Source organism: Cnephaeus nilssonii (genome assembly GCF_951640355.1).
Source record: "Cnephaeus nilssonii genome assembly, chromosome: 9".
Taxonomy (NCBI): Eukaryota; Metazoa; Chordata; class Mammalia; order Chiroptera; family Vespertilionidae; genus Cnephaeus; species Cnephaeus nilssonii.
In genome coordinates this window covers 399,951-415,665 of record NC_137080.1, presented here as the reverse complement: position 1 = coordinate 415,665, position 15,715 = coordinate 399,951, and the positions used below count along the sequence as shown (strand labels likewise).

The 15,715-nt window shown below is 61.1% G+C and overlaps 1 protein-coding gene across 13 annotated transcripts in view; it reads right to left on the bottom strand.

The window, feature by feature from the left end:
* WDR27 (WD repeat domain 27) overlaps positions 1 to 15,715 on the bottom strand; it is a 49,902-nt gene that overhangs the window by 21,715 nt on the left and 12,472 nt on the right. For 9 of the 13 annotated variants that reach the window (XR_013813932.1, XR_013813933.1, XM_079780050.1 and 6 more), the window contains exons 13-24: positions 15,424 to 15,506; positions 14,843 to 14,921; positions 13,839 to 13,916; positions 13,146 to 13,243; positions 11,909 to 11,998; positions 11,109 to 11,230; positions 9,891 to 10,024; positions 9,019 to 9,116; positions 7,842 to 7,963; positions 6,619 to 6,716; positions 4,695 to 4,797; positions 3,008 to 3,106 (exon numbers count right to left, since the gene is read on the bottom strand). Coding sequence is in view for 10 of the 13 variants with exons in the window: in XM_079780050.1 (XP_079636176.1) it covers positions 3,008 to 3,106; positions 4,695 to 4,797; positions 6,619 to 6,716; positions 7,842 to 7,963; positions 9,019 to 9,116; positions 9,891 to 10,024; positions 11,109 to 11,230; positions 11,909 to 11,998; positions 13,146 to 13,243; positions 13,839 to 13,916; positions 14,843 to 14,921; positions 15,424 to 15,506 (1,204 nt within the window). In the remaining 3 variants the exon portion in view is untranslated. Of the gene's footprint in view, positions 1 to 6; positions 1,331 to 3,007; positions 3,107 to 4,694; positions 4,798 to 6,618; positions 6,717 to 7,841; positions 7,964 to 9,018; positions 9,117 to 9,890; positions 10,025 to 11,108; positions 11,231 to 11,908; positions 11,999 to 13,145; positions 13,244 to 13,838; positions 13,917 to 14,842; positions 14,922 to 15,423; positions 15,507 to 15,715 lie in introns of those variants that run through there. The other 4 variants (XM_079780042.1, XM_079780046.1, XM_079780047.1 and 1 more) reach the window with 3 other exon arrangements.

Sequence of the window (15,715 nt, the reverse complement as noted above, 5' to 3'; positions counted from 1 at the left end):
CTAGAAAACAAAACAGGTCACGGCTCACAGGTGGAACACTGAGTCCCACGTGAGGCCAGCACGACCGTGGAGAAGCAGCCCGAGGGCTCGGCGCCCCAGGGGGGCTGCTCTGCGAGAACCGGCGCCCGGGTGTTGAGCAGCGGCTCTTCGCTTGGGCTGCAGACGGAGCAGGTGACCTGTGGCCCGTCCAGCACGACAGGCTCTCAATGCGTGGCCTTGCGGGCAGCACCGTGAGCAGAGACGTCCGCATCCGTGTGGAGGAGGAGCAGGGCAGGCTCGGCACCCACCTTCCCCTTTAGTAACTCCCTTTAAGACTCAAACAGCTATCACTAGGTTTTCTTGGGTCGGCGATAAAAGGTGTGAGAACGATACAGGAATACCAGGAAGTACTTCACATACTTAAATGCAGCAACAGGGGAAGTGGACTCGTCTATTAGAAGGTCTTTTCCTTCTTTCTTTCATGATTTGACATAAATCATGGAGCCGACGGCAACATTAAAGGCAGCAAGACGCTTTCCAGGCGCTCACCGCACCCTGGGAAACGAGGCGATTAACTTCCCCTATGTGCTCACGAGCTTCAGCCAAGTGTGCTGGGGCTGGACGTGCGGCTGACAGCTGAGCCATGTGCTGTGTGCCCGACCTAGGACCACCCAGACCTGAACCCCCCGCCTTCTGGTGAGTGGGGAGCGGGCAACGGAGGAGCCGAGGGGAAGGTCGGGGTGCGGTTTCCAGGCAGATTTGCGCCGAGTGTTCCTGACGAATGAGCGATGACTGCAGCTTCCTCGCTCGCCCCCAGGTCCAGCTCTCGTCTCTGTGGAGCCCACAGCCTTCCCTCAGACGCACGTTCCTTCAAACGAATGTGGACCAGCCACCGCCCTCGTGGCCAACAGCTTCCCCGAGCGAGCCCCGCGCAGCCAGCGTCCTGGCCGCCTTCACAACGTCCTTGCCGACAGCCAAGAGGCTCCGCGCAGAGAGGAGCACTGAGCTCTGGATCAGTGAGGGAGCCTGGCTCTGCAGGAGGCCTTCTCCCTCAGGATCCCTGAGCAGCTCCGAACCACAGAGTCGCCAGCCGAGGTCAGGGCGCACCTGCGTTTGGGCACGTGGCACCTTCCCAAGTCCGCAGGGCTCGCCCCGCAGCCTTCACGCTCAGCCGGTGAGTGCAGGCCCCAGCTCGGCACTGAGCACGCAGGTCACGGGTCTCGGGGTCAGATGAGGCCGGAGCAGCTGGCCTGGATTCCAAGTACTGGGCAGGAGGGGCTGCAGGCCTCCAGGTGGGAACACCAGGACAGGCATCTGGGTCTGGAGGACAGAGCGGAGCATCTGGCAAAGGCTGAGGGACAGCAGTCTCGTGAGGAACGGCCGGGAGCACAGAGGCAGCAGAGGCGTGAGCAAAGACAAAGCTACGGCAGGAAGCCACCCGAGAGGCGAGGGTTCACCAGCCGCCCCGGGACCTTGGACCCAGGCCACCACGGCCAGGACAGAGACTTCGACCTCAGGGGTCTCCAGAGGCGGGCACTGGCTAAGCGAGCTTCCCAGAGTGCAGCCAGCGCGGGAGCCACGGACTCCGACCGAGGACACGCGTCTACTAAACACGAGAAACAGGCCCACAGTGCTGGCCACGCCCCTGCGAGTGCTGGCCACGCCCCCTATGGGCAGCCTTGGGTACACACAGGTCTGAGAGGAGCAAACACTTGGGGTGCAGAGGGACCCTGCATGCCTCCATGCTCAGCAGCACATCAGACACAAACCGGCCTGTGTTCCCAGCTGGGTCTGCCCACCGGTGCCTGCGAGCTCTCCCAGGCTGTTTCCACGGAGCACGTCGGGCAAATCCCAATAACGTGCGATTCAGGGGCCAAAGACCAGAGATAAAAAGGCAGGAAAAACTGGTCCAGTAGATGTGGCAGCAAAAATCCTTCCCATCAATGTAATTTTAAGGCTGAGTTGAATCAAAATGAGTTTTTTGTTCCTTATTTTAAGATTTAAAATCCAAACCATGAGGAAAGAACACCTGTTTTCCACGTTCACAGGCTGGCTTCATTGGAAGGAATTTAAAGGACCTTCCCTGCCAGGCGGAGGGCAGACTGGCGGGAGGTTCAAAGGGGCGACTCCTTTCTCCCGAGCCCACAGGAGAGCTGGGCAGGAGCGCCCTGCGGGGCAGGACTGGGCTCCTCCTTCGCAGCCGGAGGGGAGGGGAGGGGAGGGGAGGGCATCACACCGGAGCTGCTGGGCCTCTGCTGCTCTTGGGCGCCCTGGGCCCACCTCTCCCCGTCCCTGCTCCTGACACCTCGGAGGTTGGCTCTGCTCCCCCCACACACACACACGGGAGCTCTGTGGTCACCGGCAGGACAGCTTGATGCATTTCCCAACATTTACTAGACGAGGCGGCAAATGTGGCGCCACACTGCCCTTGCCCTGCGCGGGCAGACGGGACCCGCCTGCGCGAGCGAGCAGCCGCAGAGCAGCCGCGGTTCCGCCTCACACAGCACACGCACAATAACCTTCTCCGAGTCACACTTCAAACTTAAAGGAGCAGCGTGAAACCCATGTTCCGACGACTCGCTATGATGCTCCACGTTTCCACGCCTCCCATTGGAGCCCTCCCTCTGCACCTGAACACGAGACCATGCGCTCCGTTCGGCTGATCTGCAGCCGCTGTCATTCTCTCTTAATCTTCTCTCCCCATCGTGCCAGCTCAGAGCTGGGGTCCCGCTTCTCCCCTTCCCGCCCTGGTCCTGCACGTGTCCTGCTCCCGCCCTCGGCTCTGACCAGGGTCCACGTCAGAGCCCCGACCCCTCGGGGCTCCCAGAGCTGCCGGCCCAGCAGCGCCGCGGGCGGGGCCCCTCATGGGGAAGGAGACACCGAGGCTTTTCTTCCCAGGCTCGTCTCCCTGCGCGCAATCCCAGCCGCACGTGGTCTCACACAGCACAAACCTCACCTAAACCACGTCTGACAGACACGGAACGCGAGGCGAGGCCTGTGGGAGAGGCCCCCGGCCTGGGGACTGTACCTGAGGGGCGGACGGGCTGAAGGCCACCCCGCTGACCGTGTCCGTGTGCCCAGGCAGCCGGTGCGAGAAGGTGCTGGAGCCCACGTCGTACACGTATGCCTGGAAGACAAGGCCGAGGTGTCCTGTGGGGAGAGCCAGCACGCAGCTAGCTGAGGCGAAGGGGAGGGGTTTCTATCGCCGGCAGCAGCCGAGCCCAAGACCCGCTGGGAGCGTTCTGAAGACGTGCTCCGTTTGCGGTCATTTGAAGGACAGTCAGGTTTTGTATCCCCGCCTCTCAGCGGATGGTCCCTGGTGCCACTTCAGCGCCAACAGGAACCGCCAGCCAGGGGTGCGGTGAAGAAGGATGCTGCGTTCAGCAAGCAGCTCAGCGGTGGCCAGCAGGGGGTGCCGACAGCACGGTCGGGTGAGGCAGCCCGGGCCCCAGGCTCAGAGAGGTCGGCCCCTCAGGTCCCCACCACGCCCACAAGGGCTTCCAAACTGTCGTGGCTGCCAATGTGGGTCACCTCTGGTTCCCACCCCATGTCAACGCCCTCAGTCGTTCTGGAGGCTCCGAGGGCCCAGGCTCGCCGCTTGCCTGCGGTCCAGGTTAAACAGATGCGGGAACTGCGGCACCTCTATTCATCTGTTGTTTCTAACTGTCAAGTACAGGGTTAGTGACCGCAGCAAGCACGTACTGAGCACCAACTTCTAAGTAATTGCCTCACCGAATCCTCTCTACAGCCAAATGAAGAAAACAGCATGATGGTCCCGATCCCACAGGCCAGGGGGCCAGGGCTAGGGGCCGGCAGTCTGCTCGGGGCCCTCGGCCGTGCTGAGAGGCAGGTGCTGTGGGGACAGCTCCTGTGGCTCTGGGGTGTCCTCATACGAGAGAGGAGGTGAGACTCGAGGCCCACCAGGAGGGGGCAGTGTGAGGAGGGGGCAGAGCCTTGAGAGAAGCCCAGGCCAAGGGGGCTGGACCCTCCTTAGAGCCTCTGGGAGGGGCCGGGGGGCGATCTCCCAGCACCTGAGTCGGACCCGGGGCCTCCAGGCTGCAGGGACCAGGGTCTGCTGCTGGAAGCTGCTGAGTTTGGGGTAATTTGTTACCACATTCCTAAGACACTACACAAGACCTTTCCAAACAGGTTAAAGACAAACGGATAAAATTAGTATTTGTTCCAAATCCATCCTAGGGTATGTGTCTCTTTACTTATTAACTAGAGGCCCGGTGCATGGATTCGTGCACCAGTGGGGGGTCCCTCGGCCTGGCCTGAACCCTCTTGCAATCCGGGACCCCTCGGGGGATGTTGGACTGCTGGTTTCGGCCTGATCCCTGCAGGCCAGGCTGAGGGACCCCACCAGTGCATGAATTCGTGCATCAGGCCTCTAGTATGCATATAAGATCTTTGGTTAATCTCTTCCCGCCATCCCTCCTCCCCACTTCCCTCTGAGATTCATCAGTCTGTTCCATGTTCCCATGCATGTGCGTTGAGTGTCTGCCACCTGGTGGTCAGTGCGCATCATGGCTACCAGTCGAATGGTTGAACAGTGGCTTAGGCTTTTATATATATAGATGTTGCTATCTGGGAGGTCAGAGAAAACACGGCATGTCACGCACAGTGAGTCAGAGTGAGGAAGGAAGGAAGGATGTACACCAACGTCATCCTCTCCACATGGACACCCAGCCCCTGGGACTAAGACCAGCACATACGTGTCTGTCCTCCGCGCCACACGCCACAAAGCGCCCGCAGGGGCTGAAGGCAATCCCACACGGGAAGCAGTGGGTCGGGTGTCCTTCGAAACGGCGCTCACACCTACGAGGAAAATAAAAGAAACACCAGGAGTAAAAATTATTTTTTTCATTTTTAACCCAAATTAGGATACTGACCTGTTGCTTTTCTTCACAAAAATGAACAAACTAATAAGAACATTTTTATATGTGAAGATTATTAGACACTGGGCAGGTTATTCGAGAGATCCTCAAAGGTAATTAAAAGACTTCAAAACCATAAATTCTCAAAGATGACCAAACTAACATTAATCAAACTTTTTATATATGAAGACTATTAAGTGATAAGCATATTCTGGAGATCTTTAAAAATATAAAAACCTCCTTTTAAAATCATAAATTATTTGAATCAATAATTCAAAGGCTGTTGGAAGGTGCAACATTCTATCAAGGCTGGTTAAGTTTTACAACCAACTGTTAGACTTGTTTATTGCAAAAAACAACAACACAAAAACAGCCCCACCAGCGTGGCTCAGGGGTTGACCATCGACCTGTGAACCAGGAGGTCACGGTTTGATTCCTGGTCAGGGCACATGCCCAGGTTGCAGGCTCGATCCCCAGTGTGGGGCATGCAGGAGGCAGCCGATCAGTGATCACTGATATTTCTCTCTCTCTCCCCCTCTCCCTTTCTCTCTGAAATCAATAAAAATATATGTATATTTTAAATTTAAAACAAAAGTAAGGGAAATGGAGCTGGGTTTATTGAAAAAATCGCCCACCTTTTGGGACAGCCAGAGCCAACACTCAAAGGGAAGACCAGAAGCTGTGTTTTTCCGCATTTATGTGACCTTTTCCGGGAGTAAGTCACTTTTCTGAGAAGGTCAGTGTAAACAGACGCCCCCAACCTTGTCCATCTGAGTTCACAGCGTGCACTTCAATAGACACACTCCCTGCGGTCCTGGCCTCCTCCATGTCCCCCGGCACACCTGCCCCCCGCACCTGCCCCCACACGCACCTGCCCCCCCCGCACCTGCCCCCACACGCACCTGCCCCCACACGCACCTGCCCCCCACACGCACCTGCCCCCCCACGCACCTGCCCCCCCGCACCTGCCCCCCCGCACCTGCCCCCACACGCACCTGCCCCCCACACGCACCTGCCCCCACACGCACCTGCCCCCACACGCACCTGCCCCCCCACACCTGCCCCCCCACACCTGCCCCCACACCTGCCCCCCACACCTGCCCTCCCACACCTGCCCCCGCGCACCTGCCCCCGCGCACCTGCCCCCCTGCACCTGCCCCCACACGCACCTGCCCCCACACGCACCTGCCCCCCACACGCACCTGCCCCCACACGCACCTGCCCCCCTGCACCTGCCCCCCCCGCACCTGCCCCCACACGCACCTGCCCCCCACACGCACCTGCCCCCACACGCACCTGCCCCCCCGCACCTGCCCCCCCCGCACCTGCCCCCACACGCACCTGCCCCCCACACGCACCTGCCCCCCCGCACCTGCCCCCACACGCACCTGCCCCCACACGCACCTGCCCCCCCGCACCTGCCCCCACACACCTGCCCCCACACACCTGCCCCCACACCTGCCCCCACACGAACCTGCCCCCCCACACCTGCCCCCACACGCACCTGCCCCCCTGCACCTGCCCCCCTGCACCTGCCCTCCACACACCTGCCCCCACACACCTGCCCCCACACGAACCTGCCCCCCCACACCTGCCCCCACACACATGCCCTCCCGCACCTGCCCCCACACGCACCTGCCCCCCTGCACCTGCCCCCCTGCACCTGCCCCCCACACACCTGCCCCCACACACCTGCCCCCACACACATGCCCTCCCGCACCTGCCCCCCCGCACCTGCCCCTGCACAGAACGACGGCCTCACCTCAGGGTTCTCAGGTCCCACAGCCGGACCCCGTCACCCACGGCGGTGGTTGCGAAAAGATTATAAGCCTGAGGTGGCTGGGTGGTGGATGGCGACCCCTGTGGGTGCAAGGGGATCAGGTTCGTGTTCTAGAGACCGAGCTAGTCACCACCACGCTGCCGACAGCCAGCAGGATCACATCCAAGTAATCACAGACATTCCCAGGAGCTTTTCCCTTACTCATAACAACTTCCTAATTGGACTCCAAAAGCTTCCATATGAGCAATTAATTACCCACGGTGCACTGTGACCTCAAGCTTAGCGATGTACGTTTCCTCCACGGAAAGCCAGGAGGAAGGTCGCAGGACGGAGACATTAGCTCTCCAGGTGCACTGGAAAGGACCGGTTGCCATCCGTGTCCGATGACCTGCCATCCCAGGCCCTCGCGTCTGTGTGAGGACTCGGGCGTCGGCATAGGTCCCCTGCGCGCTGCTCCCCGAGGACCTGCCTCTGCCCGGTCACTGCGCGGGGAAGATCTCCCTGTGGCCCGGGCCCTCCGGATCACGCCCCTCTCCAATGGGCGGTGCAGGGACCCGGACGAGGCACCGACGCCTGGATGACAGCCTGTGGCCCGCAGGGACTTCACGCAAACGCGGTTCCCGGGTCACGGCCTGACTTCAGCTATGCCTTTGGCCTAACCTGCAGCTCGCCAGATGCATCAAAGGTCAGACCTGCAGCTGCCATCCAGACGGGCTGGCGCCCAGGCTCCCGCACTGCTTTGGGTAGCAACGTGCCCTTTGAAGGGACTGTGCCGCGAGCTGAATGCCCGTCTCCCCAGCCAAGCCGGAGCCTGGGCTGTGGGCACTGAAGCCGTTCCTGCCAAAACGACCTGCCGGTCCTGATAGGAGCTGCTGGCCCGGCGGCTGCCCCGCGCTGCTGTGGAGCCTGCGTGGCCGTCACTCCGCCGTCAGGGCTGCCCGGCCCTCGCCAGGCCTCAGTGAGAAGGTCTGACTGGGAGGCCCAGAGAGGCTCGGCTCGTGCAACCACCACAGCCCGGCACACAAATATTCCCCTCCGATGACGTGAAAATGCCTCCAGGGCCCCACATCCAGGCTCGCCGACTTCCCGGTCGACAGGGACTAGCCTTGGGTTTGGTGGGAAACATAAAACTGCGTCTCACAACTGCACGGGTGACAGCCTTGGACATGGCGTTTCAGACGCTGCACAGGCCCGACCTCACTCACCTGGTTCTGGCAGATCTGGTGGGCGGGCCGGGAATGGACTCCCTGGATCATGGCGGCGCTGCGGCCCGCGTTGAGGTCGAAGACTTCCACTGTCCTGCTCCGGCTGGCGGCCAGCACCAGGTCTGGGCTCTGTTAGGGAACGCCTCTCTAAGGTCCACAGAGGCGGGGTCTCAGCCCGCTCCCCACGCTGGCCCTGCCTCTCTAAGCCGGGGGGCGGGGGGGGGGCTGAGGACAAAGGGGAGGTCCGGGCAGAGCAGATTTCGGGGTGAAAGACCATGAGATAAGTGAGGGTCGAGGCGCCCGGGAAAGACTCAAATCGGAGCTGCTCAGCCGCGCTGCGTGTGCAGGAGGGGCTGGCGCTGAGCCGGTCTGAGGCTGGCAGTGGCCGCGTCCGGGACACGTCACAGGTCTGTGGGATCTGAGGACCGTTCATGGACTTAAGGGTCACGTGACCCCATGAACTACCCAACTGCCAGTGCTTAGCCAGACGGCAGGGACAGCTACCTGAACCCTGAAAAGCGCCATCGGAGGGGCACGAGGTGGCCCCACGCGGAGAGCAGAGCAGAACCTCCACGCGGGGCGAGGCTGTCAGTTCTGTTTTTAGCAAAAGGTTCGGGAACAAAAATAACGCATATCTAACAGAATATTCTAGAACGTCCTAACACCATAGGCCAGTCCTTAGGAAATTTCAACTACAGAACTCTGCAAAAGAATTCCAATGAGGCCTCTGAATAAATTTAAAAGTAATAAAATAGATTCCTCAAGATTTTGATTTCTGCTTCTAAGTAATTTTAAATCAATGCTTTTTAATGGAAAAGGATGGTGTTAGGCCTAAAAGCTAAGAAAAGGAAAGCTTTGGGCTCTGTGCTACGTCCCGCTGAATAGCAGCTGTTTCGAGGCGCAGGGGTGGGCCTGGCCCCGCGGCCAGCGGCGCTGCTCTACGTCACGCGGTCCCAGACGCGGAGCCGACAGACACCACGTGTGCCGCTGCGGGTCAGAGGCGCGCTGGCCCAGGCTCTCTCTGAGGCTCTCTCACTGCTGAGAGGAACCGTCACATAGTGCAGAATCAGTTCACCGGGGTCTGGGCTCCGCAGGGCCACGCGGGGCGGAGCTCAGACGCTCAGCTGTGTGCGGAGGCCGGGCTCGGGCCGCAGCCCTCGGGAAGGAGAAAGGATACGGGAATAAAACTCATTGGGGGCGGACAGGCCGGTGATCTCCGCGGCCCCCGTCGTGGGGAGCCGGAACACGCGGGTGCACCTGCTCCTCTGTTTGTATCTGGAACAGACAAGATGATCAGCCCGTTTCCCTCCACAGCCAAGCGTCCTACTGAAACGCTGACCTTTAAAAAATGTTCCTACCCCCCAATTTAATCACGTTTCATGACGAGGGAATGTGAGTCAGCCACCTGACTGACTTACAACTTCATGAAAAATACCGTCGTCTCCGCCGCAAACACGGCACTGCTGTCCGTGAGAAAGCACATTCCCTCCCCGTTCTAATCGCGGGAATCAGACAGAACACCTTCATGTTTCCTAGAGGTTTCATGGCGGGTCTCGGCCGTGGCGCGGACTGCGCGGAGCACAGCCCCAGGCGGGGCGGGGCTGAGTCAGGGTGGCCAGCCTGGCCCGGTGGGGGAGGCCTGGGGCCCTGGCAGGTACAGCAGGTGACAGGGCAGAGCTGCTGGGGGCTCAGTGAGGGAGAACCAGGCCATGAGCCCGCCTTCGACGGGCAGGTGAGTGTGGGGTGGGGTCTGGGCCAGGACACGCAGAGCCAGGCATGGAGGTGGGCGACACGGTGACCCGGGGGCAGGAAGGACGCCAGTGTACGGGGACCAGCAGGGGCAGCTCAGGCTCCAGGGCAAAGTGGGCGGAGTCCCGGGGCCGGGCGTGAAGCTCAGGACGGGCGTGGAAGCAGGAGGCAGCCCGCCGCGCCGCGGTAACGAGGCCCCCCATTTGGATGAAAACTGCGTCAGTGTAGACACTGCTTCCCACATCACCTGTCGCTGAAACGCTTCCTCCCATGCAGAGACGAGGCCCGCGGGCCGCCCACCTTTTCAGCTCGTCTCTGCGGGGGTCCAGCTGGTGCCTGAGCAGCTGGAGCTCGGGGCCCGAGGACACGAGCATGAACGAATCGAGGTAGTAGAACTGCGCGCGGTGCACCGGCTCCGGGAACACGTCTGTGCCCTGCAAGCACGTCACGCCGTTACCCACACGCTGCCCTCACGTCGCCCTCACGCTTATCCCACTGGATCAGCACCGCCGCTCTAACCGGCGTTCTTCCGTCTTCACACCTGGCATCCGCCTGCTCTACGTTAGACAGTCTCTGCTCAACCACTTCACGCGTTTGTTCCTCCTCCCTCCCTCCTCCTAAAAGGTGCTGTGACTAGATTTTTCTGCCGTGAGTGTTTTGAGGTCTGGCCGTTGAAAACTTTGAAATAAAAGACACGTAAAACTTGGCAGCAAAGATATTAAGTATCAAGGATTTTGTTAAAGCCAAAATCTTACACAGGTTTTAAATGTAGTTGTGAGGGGCCCACGCCCACATTTCACAGCCCACACATGCGGCCATAACACCCCCCACAAGGAAGGGGCTCCTTGAAAGCGGGGCCACCGCCCGACCCCGGAGCCTGTGCCCGACCCCGGAGCCTGTGCCCGACCCCGGAGCCTGTGCCCGACCCCGGAGCCTGTGCCCGACCCCGGAGCCTGTGCCCGACCCCGGAGCCTGTGCCCGACCCCGGAGCCTGTGCCCGACCCCGGAGCCTGTGTCCCCGCCAGGCCTCCTGGCGCCGCCCGCTCCTGCGGTGAGCCTGGCAGGCTGGCAGGGCGAGGCTCTGGGGTCCTGTTGTCACCTCCCCTCTTGTCCTCTCCCGTCTCTCCTCCCGTTCCGCTTCCGAATGACCTGCAGGTTCACGGAAACAGCTGTTTTCTCCCCAGAAGGCACTTCCTCCCCATTCCACGCCCTGGGCCGCTGCCCTGCCTCCACTGCACTCACACTCGACGCACATGTAAATGTTTCCCGCGTTTCAGTGTTAACAGCTTTGCCATCTCGAGACCTTAACAAATGAAAGGCATGTTTCACTGCATGTATGTGTGTGTTGCACGTGTGTCCACCGTGTGTTAAGAACAGTTCAGTCACTAATTTCAGTGCCTGAAGCAAACTCCCGTTTCCCACCTCCTGGCATGGAGAAGGGTCTGCCTGCCCCACTGGGCCTCCCTGGCCTCGAGGTGGCAGGGCTGGCCACCAAAATCGCCAGGAATCACCGCTCACCAGGCACAGGGCAGGCTCCCGGCTGCGGGCCGACCACACCCTCACAGTCCCGTCCAGGGAGGCCGACAGCAGCCACCGGGCGTCGTGGCTCCAGCCCAGGGCACTCACTGCCCCATCGTGACCTAAAGGAGATGGGGGGGGGGGGGGGGGGGGCGGGACCAAGGGACCAGGAGATAAAGGTCTGATTTGATTGGTTCTGATCAGCTCTGACAGGAACCAAGAAAAGATGGCTCTGCTGCCCCCTGGTGGCCTTTCAGAGCGTTTCCGTCTCACTGCTGCTGAGCTGACAATGGTCACTGGTAATGGCAGTTGAGGCTCTGCACCACTGCCTAGGTGCCCAGGTGCCCGGAGGTCCAGGTGCCCGGGTGCCTGGAGATGCAGGTGCTGCCCCCCCGCACAGCCCAGGGGAGGGCAGCCCCACCCACCGTCCAGCTACGGGACCTCCACACGCACCCTCTTTCCAGCCGAGCGACTCCCTCTCCTGGCTCAGGTCACCCCGACTCTCTCAACCACACTCGGCAAAGAGCTGACGAGGCCACACATCAGAGGGACGCCCGCCCACGGGAAGTCACCACGTGTAACTGGGCTCCGGCCACAGCTCTGGGCCCACAGGTGACCCCACTCTGGGTGGAGGGACAGGCTCAGCGGAGGTCAGGGCTTAACCCTCACTGCTTCCTCCCCCGACTCAAGTCCGGTTCTACTCTGGTCTTGTCTCAAAGGAAACGGAAGTGGCCTCAGCGATCAACACCGGGCGGGAGAGGCTGCCGTAAATCCGCGGTGACCGGGGGCGCAAGTCTTACCCGAAAAAACAGCAGGTGCTCCAGTCAGATGGGCATCGAAGACCAGTGCCAGGTGGTCGGCCAGGCCACAGGCCAGCCGGCGCCCGTCTCCTGCTCGAGAAAAGCAGAGACGGCGTTCAGGTGACTGATCGTTCCCTCGGGAAGCGACGGCATCGGAGACGAGCAGGTCCCGGCTCCCCTTCGGCTGAACCCCAGCCCTGAGGCCGCTGGGCTTCGTCCACAGGGAGCCGAGGACGTGAGGCTGAGGCGCCAGGGCGAGTCCGAGCCCGGAGCTCCCTGGACCACGGGCGCCGCCCTGGGCCCGTGCCATTGGCCTCTCCGTCCCCCCCCCCCCGCCCCCGCAGACTTGTAAGCGGCATGTTTGCTAAGCAGTTCCGTCTCCCGTCTCCCTAAGAGGAGGGAGAAATCAACCACGACTTCCTCCAGGATGTTCAGACTGCGGACCCCACCTCACAATCCCACGCTCAGTAAGGAGCGCGTCCAACGTCACGAAGCTGTGTCGTTCCCGATAACCCCCAGCTCTCATCTCCCAGGCTGCCCTACAGCGTCCTCGGCTGGGATTCCATGAAAAGCAAAGGGGATGCAGCGTGGCTGTAACCAGCCCCAGGAGTCCACCCGTGGCCCTCGGGCAGCGGCTGGTCACACTGGAGGGGGTGGCCCGGGTGCAGCACCGGCCAGGCCCCGCCCACCGCGGACCGAGGGCAGGGCCAGGGGACCATCCTTTACTCTGAAAGGAGCTGAGCTCCGTGAGATCGGGAGCTGCTGAGGAGAGCCGCCTCCTCTCTCCTCCCAAATCCATTAGGAAAACGCCGGCGGCCAGGAGGGAGGTCTGGGGAGGGGTCTCGATGCCCTGGAGACAGGACAGCTGCCACAGAGCCGAGCGGCCTGGCCGCGGAGGGCCAGCGCTGACGGACACACAGTCCTCGCCTGTGGGCCCCTCCGCCCACCAGGGGACCGGGAGGGGCCGCTTTTCTTCCCCACACAGACCCTCCGAGCAGCCTCCCCCCGGCCCCCACGTGAGGAGAAGGCGGACAGGCGACTCCGCGGTCCTGGATTGCAGACGGAGCCCAGGCTGTGCGGCCGGCTCGGCACCCGTTCCTCCCACACCCGGGGCGAGTGCTGGTCTCGGTCAAAACCCAGCACTGCCCTGCGGTTCCAGGCCACCGAGGTCACGAGGTCACAAGGTCGCAAGATCGCTTAAACTCTCCGCACGAGGGAGCACCTGCCCACACCGTACCTGAGAACTGCACGCAGCGCACGGCCACCGGGCCCTGGGCCACAGCCAGCCGCCTGCGGAGCTGGGTCGGCGCAGGGCGGTCCGAAGGGCACTCCTGACTTGAGGAGGCGGAGAAGACAAAGGTCAGGAGGGAGTCGAGGTGAGACGGGAAATAAAACGCACTGATCTCCCCGTTTCTGTGTAATTCCACCCATCGGCACGGATGCAGACGCACATAAACTCTTACGTTCAAGACCATGAAATGACTCTTGAGACAGACTAGCATTCCTTCGTGCCAAGACGCAGGTGTTTAAGCACAAAACACCAAGCACTGGCCACATGTACGTGGCCTGGCGGGACTCGGTGACGGCTCAGGGGAGGGGAGGGCCGGCTCTGCTCTGAGTTTAGACCCCGTGGAGGTGTCCCCGGCACGGACTGCTTCCATCGTGAGCGGATCAGCACCTTCCCAGCTTTTAAAAGAAACCAGGGATGGGCTGACGGACATACATCTATGGTGCACACGTCTGTGTACACATGTACATGCATCAGGGTTGATGTTGACTGAAGGACATGCATAGTGCATGCACATACCTGTGTACATGTGTACATACACACAGACACATATAGGTCTACACCTGTGTGAAAAGTCAGTGAACTGTTTAAAGGAATTCTCCAAATCACCACGTTTACTCGGAAGGTAAGCCAGCTGCCCACCAGGGGTGAGTGCTCCTGCGTCGTGAAGGTCTCTTACAGCCTCTCTTGACATTGGTCTTGGGTGAGAACATGGTCACGCTGCAGGAAGGAAACGCTCACGTCAGCCTCCGAGGTCACGGGCCGCAGCTTCTTAAGAGAACAGTAAAAAACACAGCAAAGCACACGTGCCATCGGCGTCCCAAGGCAGTGACACACGGGGTGATTGAACTCTGAGACTCACGTCAGCATTGTCAATGCGTGCTGGGGAACGCACTGCACCGGGTAGCAGTGTGCTGACACGGAAGGCGCTGGTCATGCCGCCGTGGTCAGGCCGCCGCGGAGGAGCCAGAGGGCTGGGCGGGGCCAGAGGCGGGACTTTGTACAGAGGGAGCAGGGCCGGGCCACTCCGCAAGCACCACCCGGGGGGCCTCGGGGCGGTGCCCCTGGGGAGGGATGACGGGGAGGCCAGGGTGGCTACAGGGGGAGCATGGCAGAGGGGAGATCAATGGGGACGAGTCAACCAGGGCCCCCAGGCTTCCAGCTCACAGGCTGTTTCGTGACGGGGTTCAGAACAGACAAAGGGTCAAGATTTGAGGGGCAGTGTCTGCTTCTGAAGCACCGGGACCCACGGCTGCTGCACCTGAAAGTCCTCGAGAGCCCAGCTCCCAGCCCGCCTCCCCGCTCGGCCCGCAGACAGCCCTGCTGCGCCCCAGCTCTGGGTACAGCGATTTTAACACCCTGCGGTCAGAGCGAGGCTGCGGTCTGGGGGGGACAGTGCGGTCAGGCCATGTCCCTCCTCACAGGTGGTCAGTCACCACCACTGCAGCCAGGCAAGGACCCAGGGGCCAAGGGGCTGGTGCACAGTGAGCGCTCAGCAGGCTGGCCCTGCAGCGGCTGCACGGCTGTGACGGGCCGGCCCATTCTAACTGCAGCGCCCGCCTGTCTCCCGGCCCTCAGGACACACTAGGCCGCAGCGACCGTCACTGACCTGCTCCCGTGGGAGCGGCTAGGAGCCCTCTACTCACTGGGGCGCGGCCGTGTACCCGGAGGACTGGATGCGGCTGTGGAAGACCAGGGGCTGGTCCCGCGGGGCGCTCTGAGCAGCTGGCAGGCGGTTAGAGAAACGAGAAAAAACATCCCATGATCCATCGTCTCCCAGCGCCCACAACAGCCCGCTCTGCTGGCCCCTGGAGCAGCAGCAGTTCCCGAGTCCTGTGCGTTGTGCGCAGTTCAGGAGAAGAAACACGAGCCCAGCGGTCGGCAAACTCATCAGTCCACAGAGCCAAATACCAACAGCACGACGATTGACATTTCTTTGGAGAGGCAAATTTTTTAAACGTAAACTTCTTCTAACGCCACTTCTTCAAAATAGACTCGCCCAGGCCGTGGTATTTTGTGGAAGAGCCACACTCAAGGGGCCAAAGAGCCGCCTGTGGCTCGCGAGCCGCGGTTTGCCGACCACGGCCCTAGCACATTCCCTGCATAGAAACACGTGAGGGGCAGGAACAAAGGGCCTGGACAAACCCGCCCTCCCCCCGCCGGCAGCACACGACGCTAACGACAACCACGTCTGTATTTTCATGTTCGTGTTTCATGTCACACTGACCGGCTTGGTGGCGGCCGGCCGGCTTGATACGTGTCTCCTCGGCGGCTCCGAAGTACAGAGGGGAGGTCGGCGAGACCCCGGAGCTACAAACAGAACTGCACCGTGGGAGCTGTTCCCACAAACATGGCCTGAGGGCAGTCACAGACCAGTCCCTGCAGGTGGGGCATGAGCTGAGCGCGGAGGCCACCTCACAAGCTTATTCTTATCTTCCCAAGAAGTGAATTTGCATTTTAATAAAAACACTGTTTTATAATCTTCACTCTATCCTGAAATACAACAGTGTGTCACATTA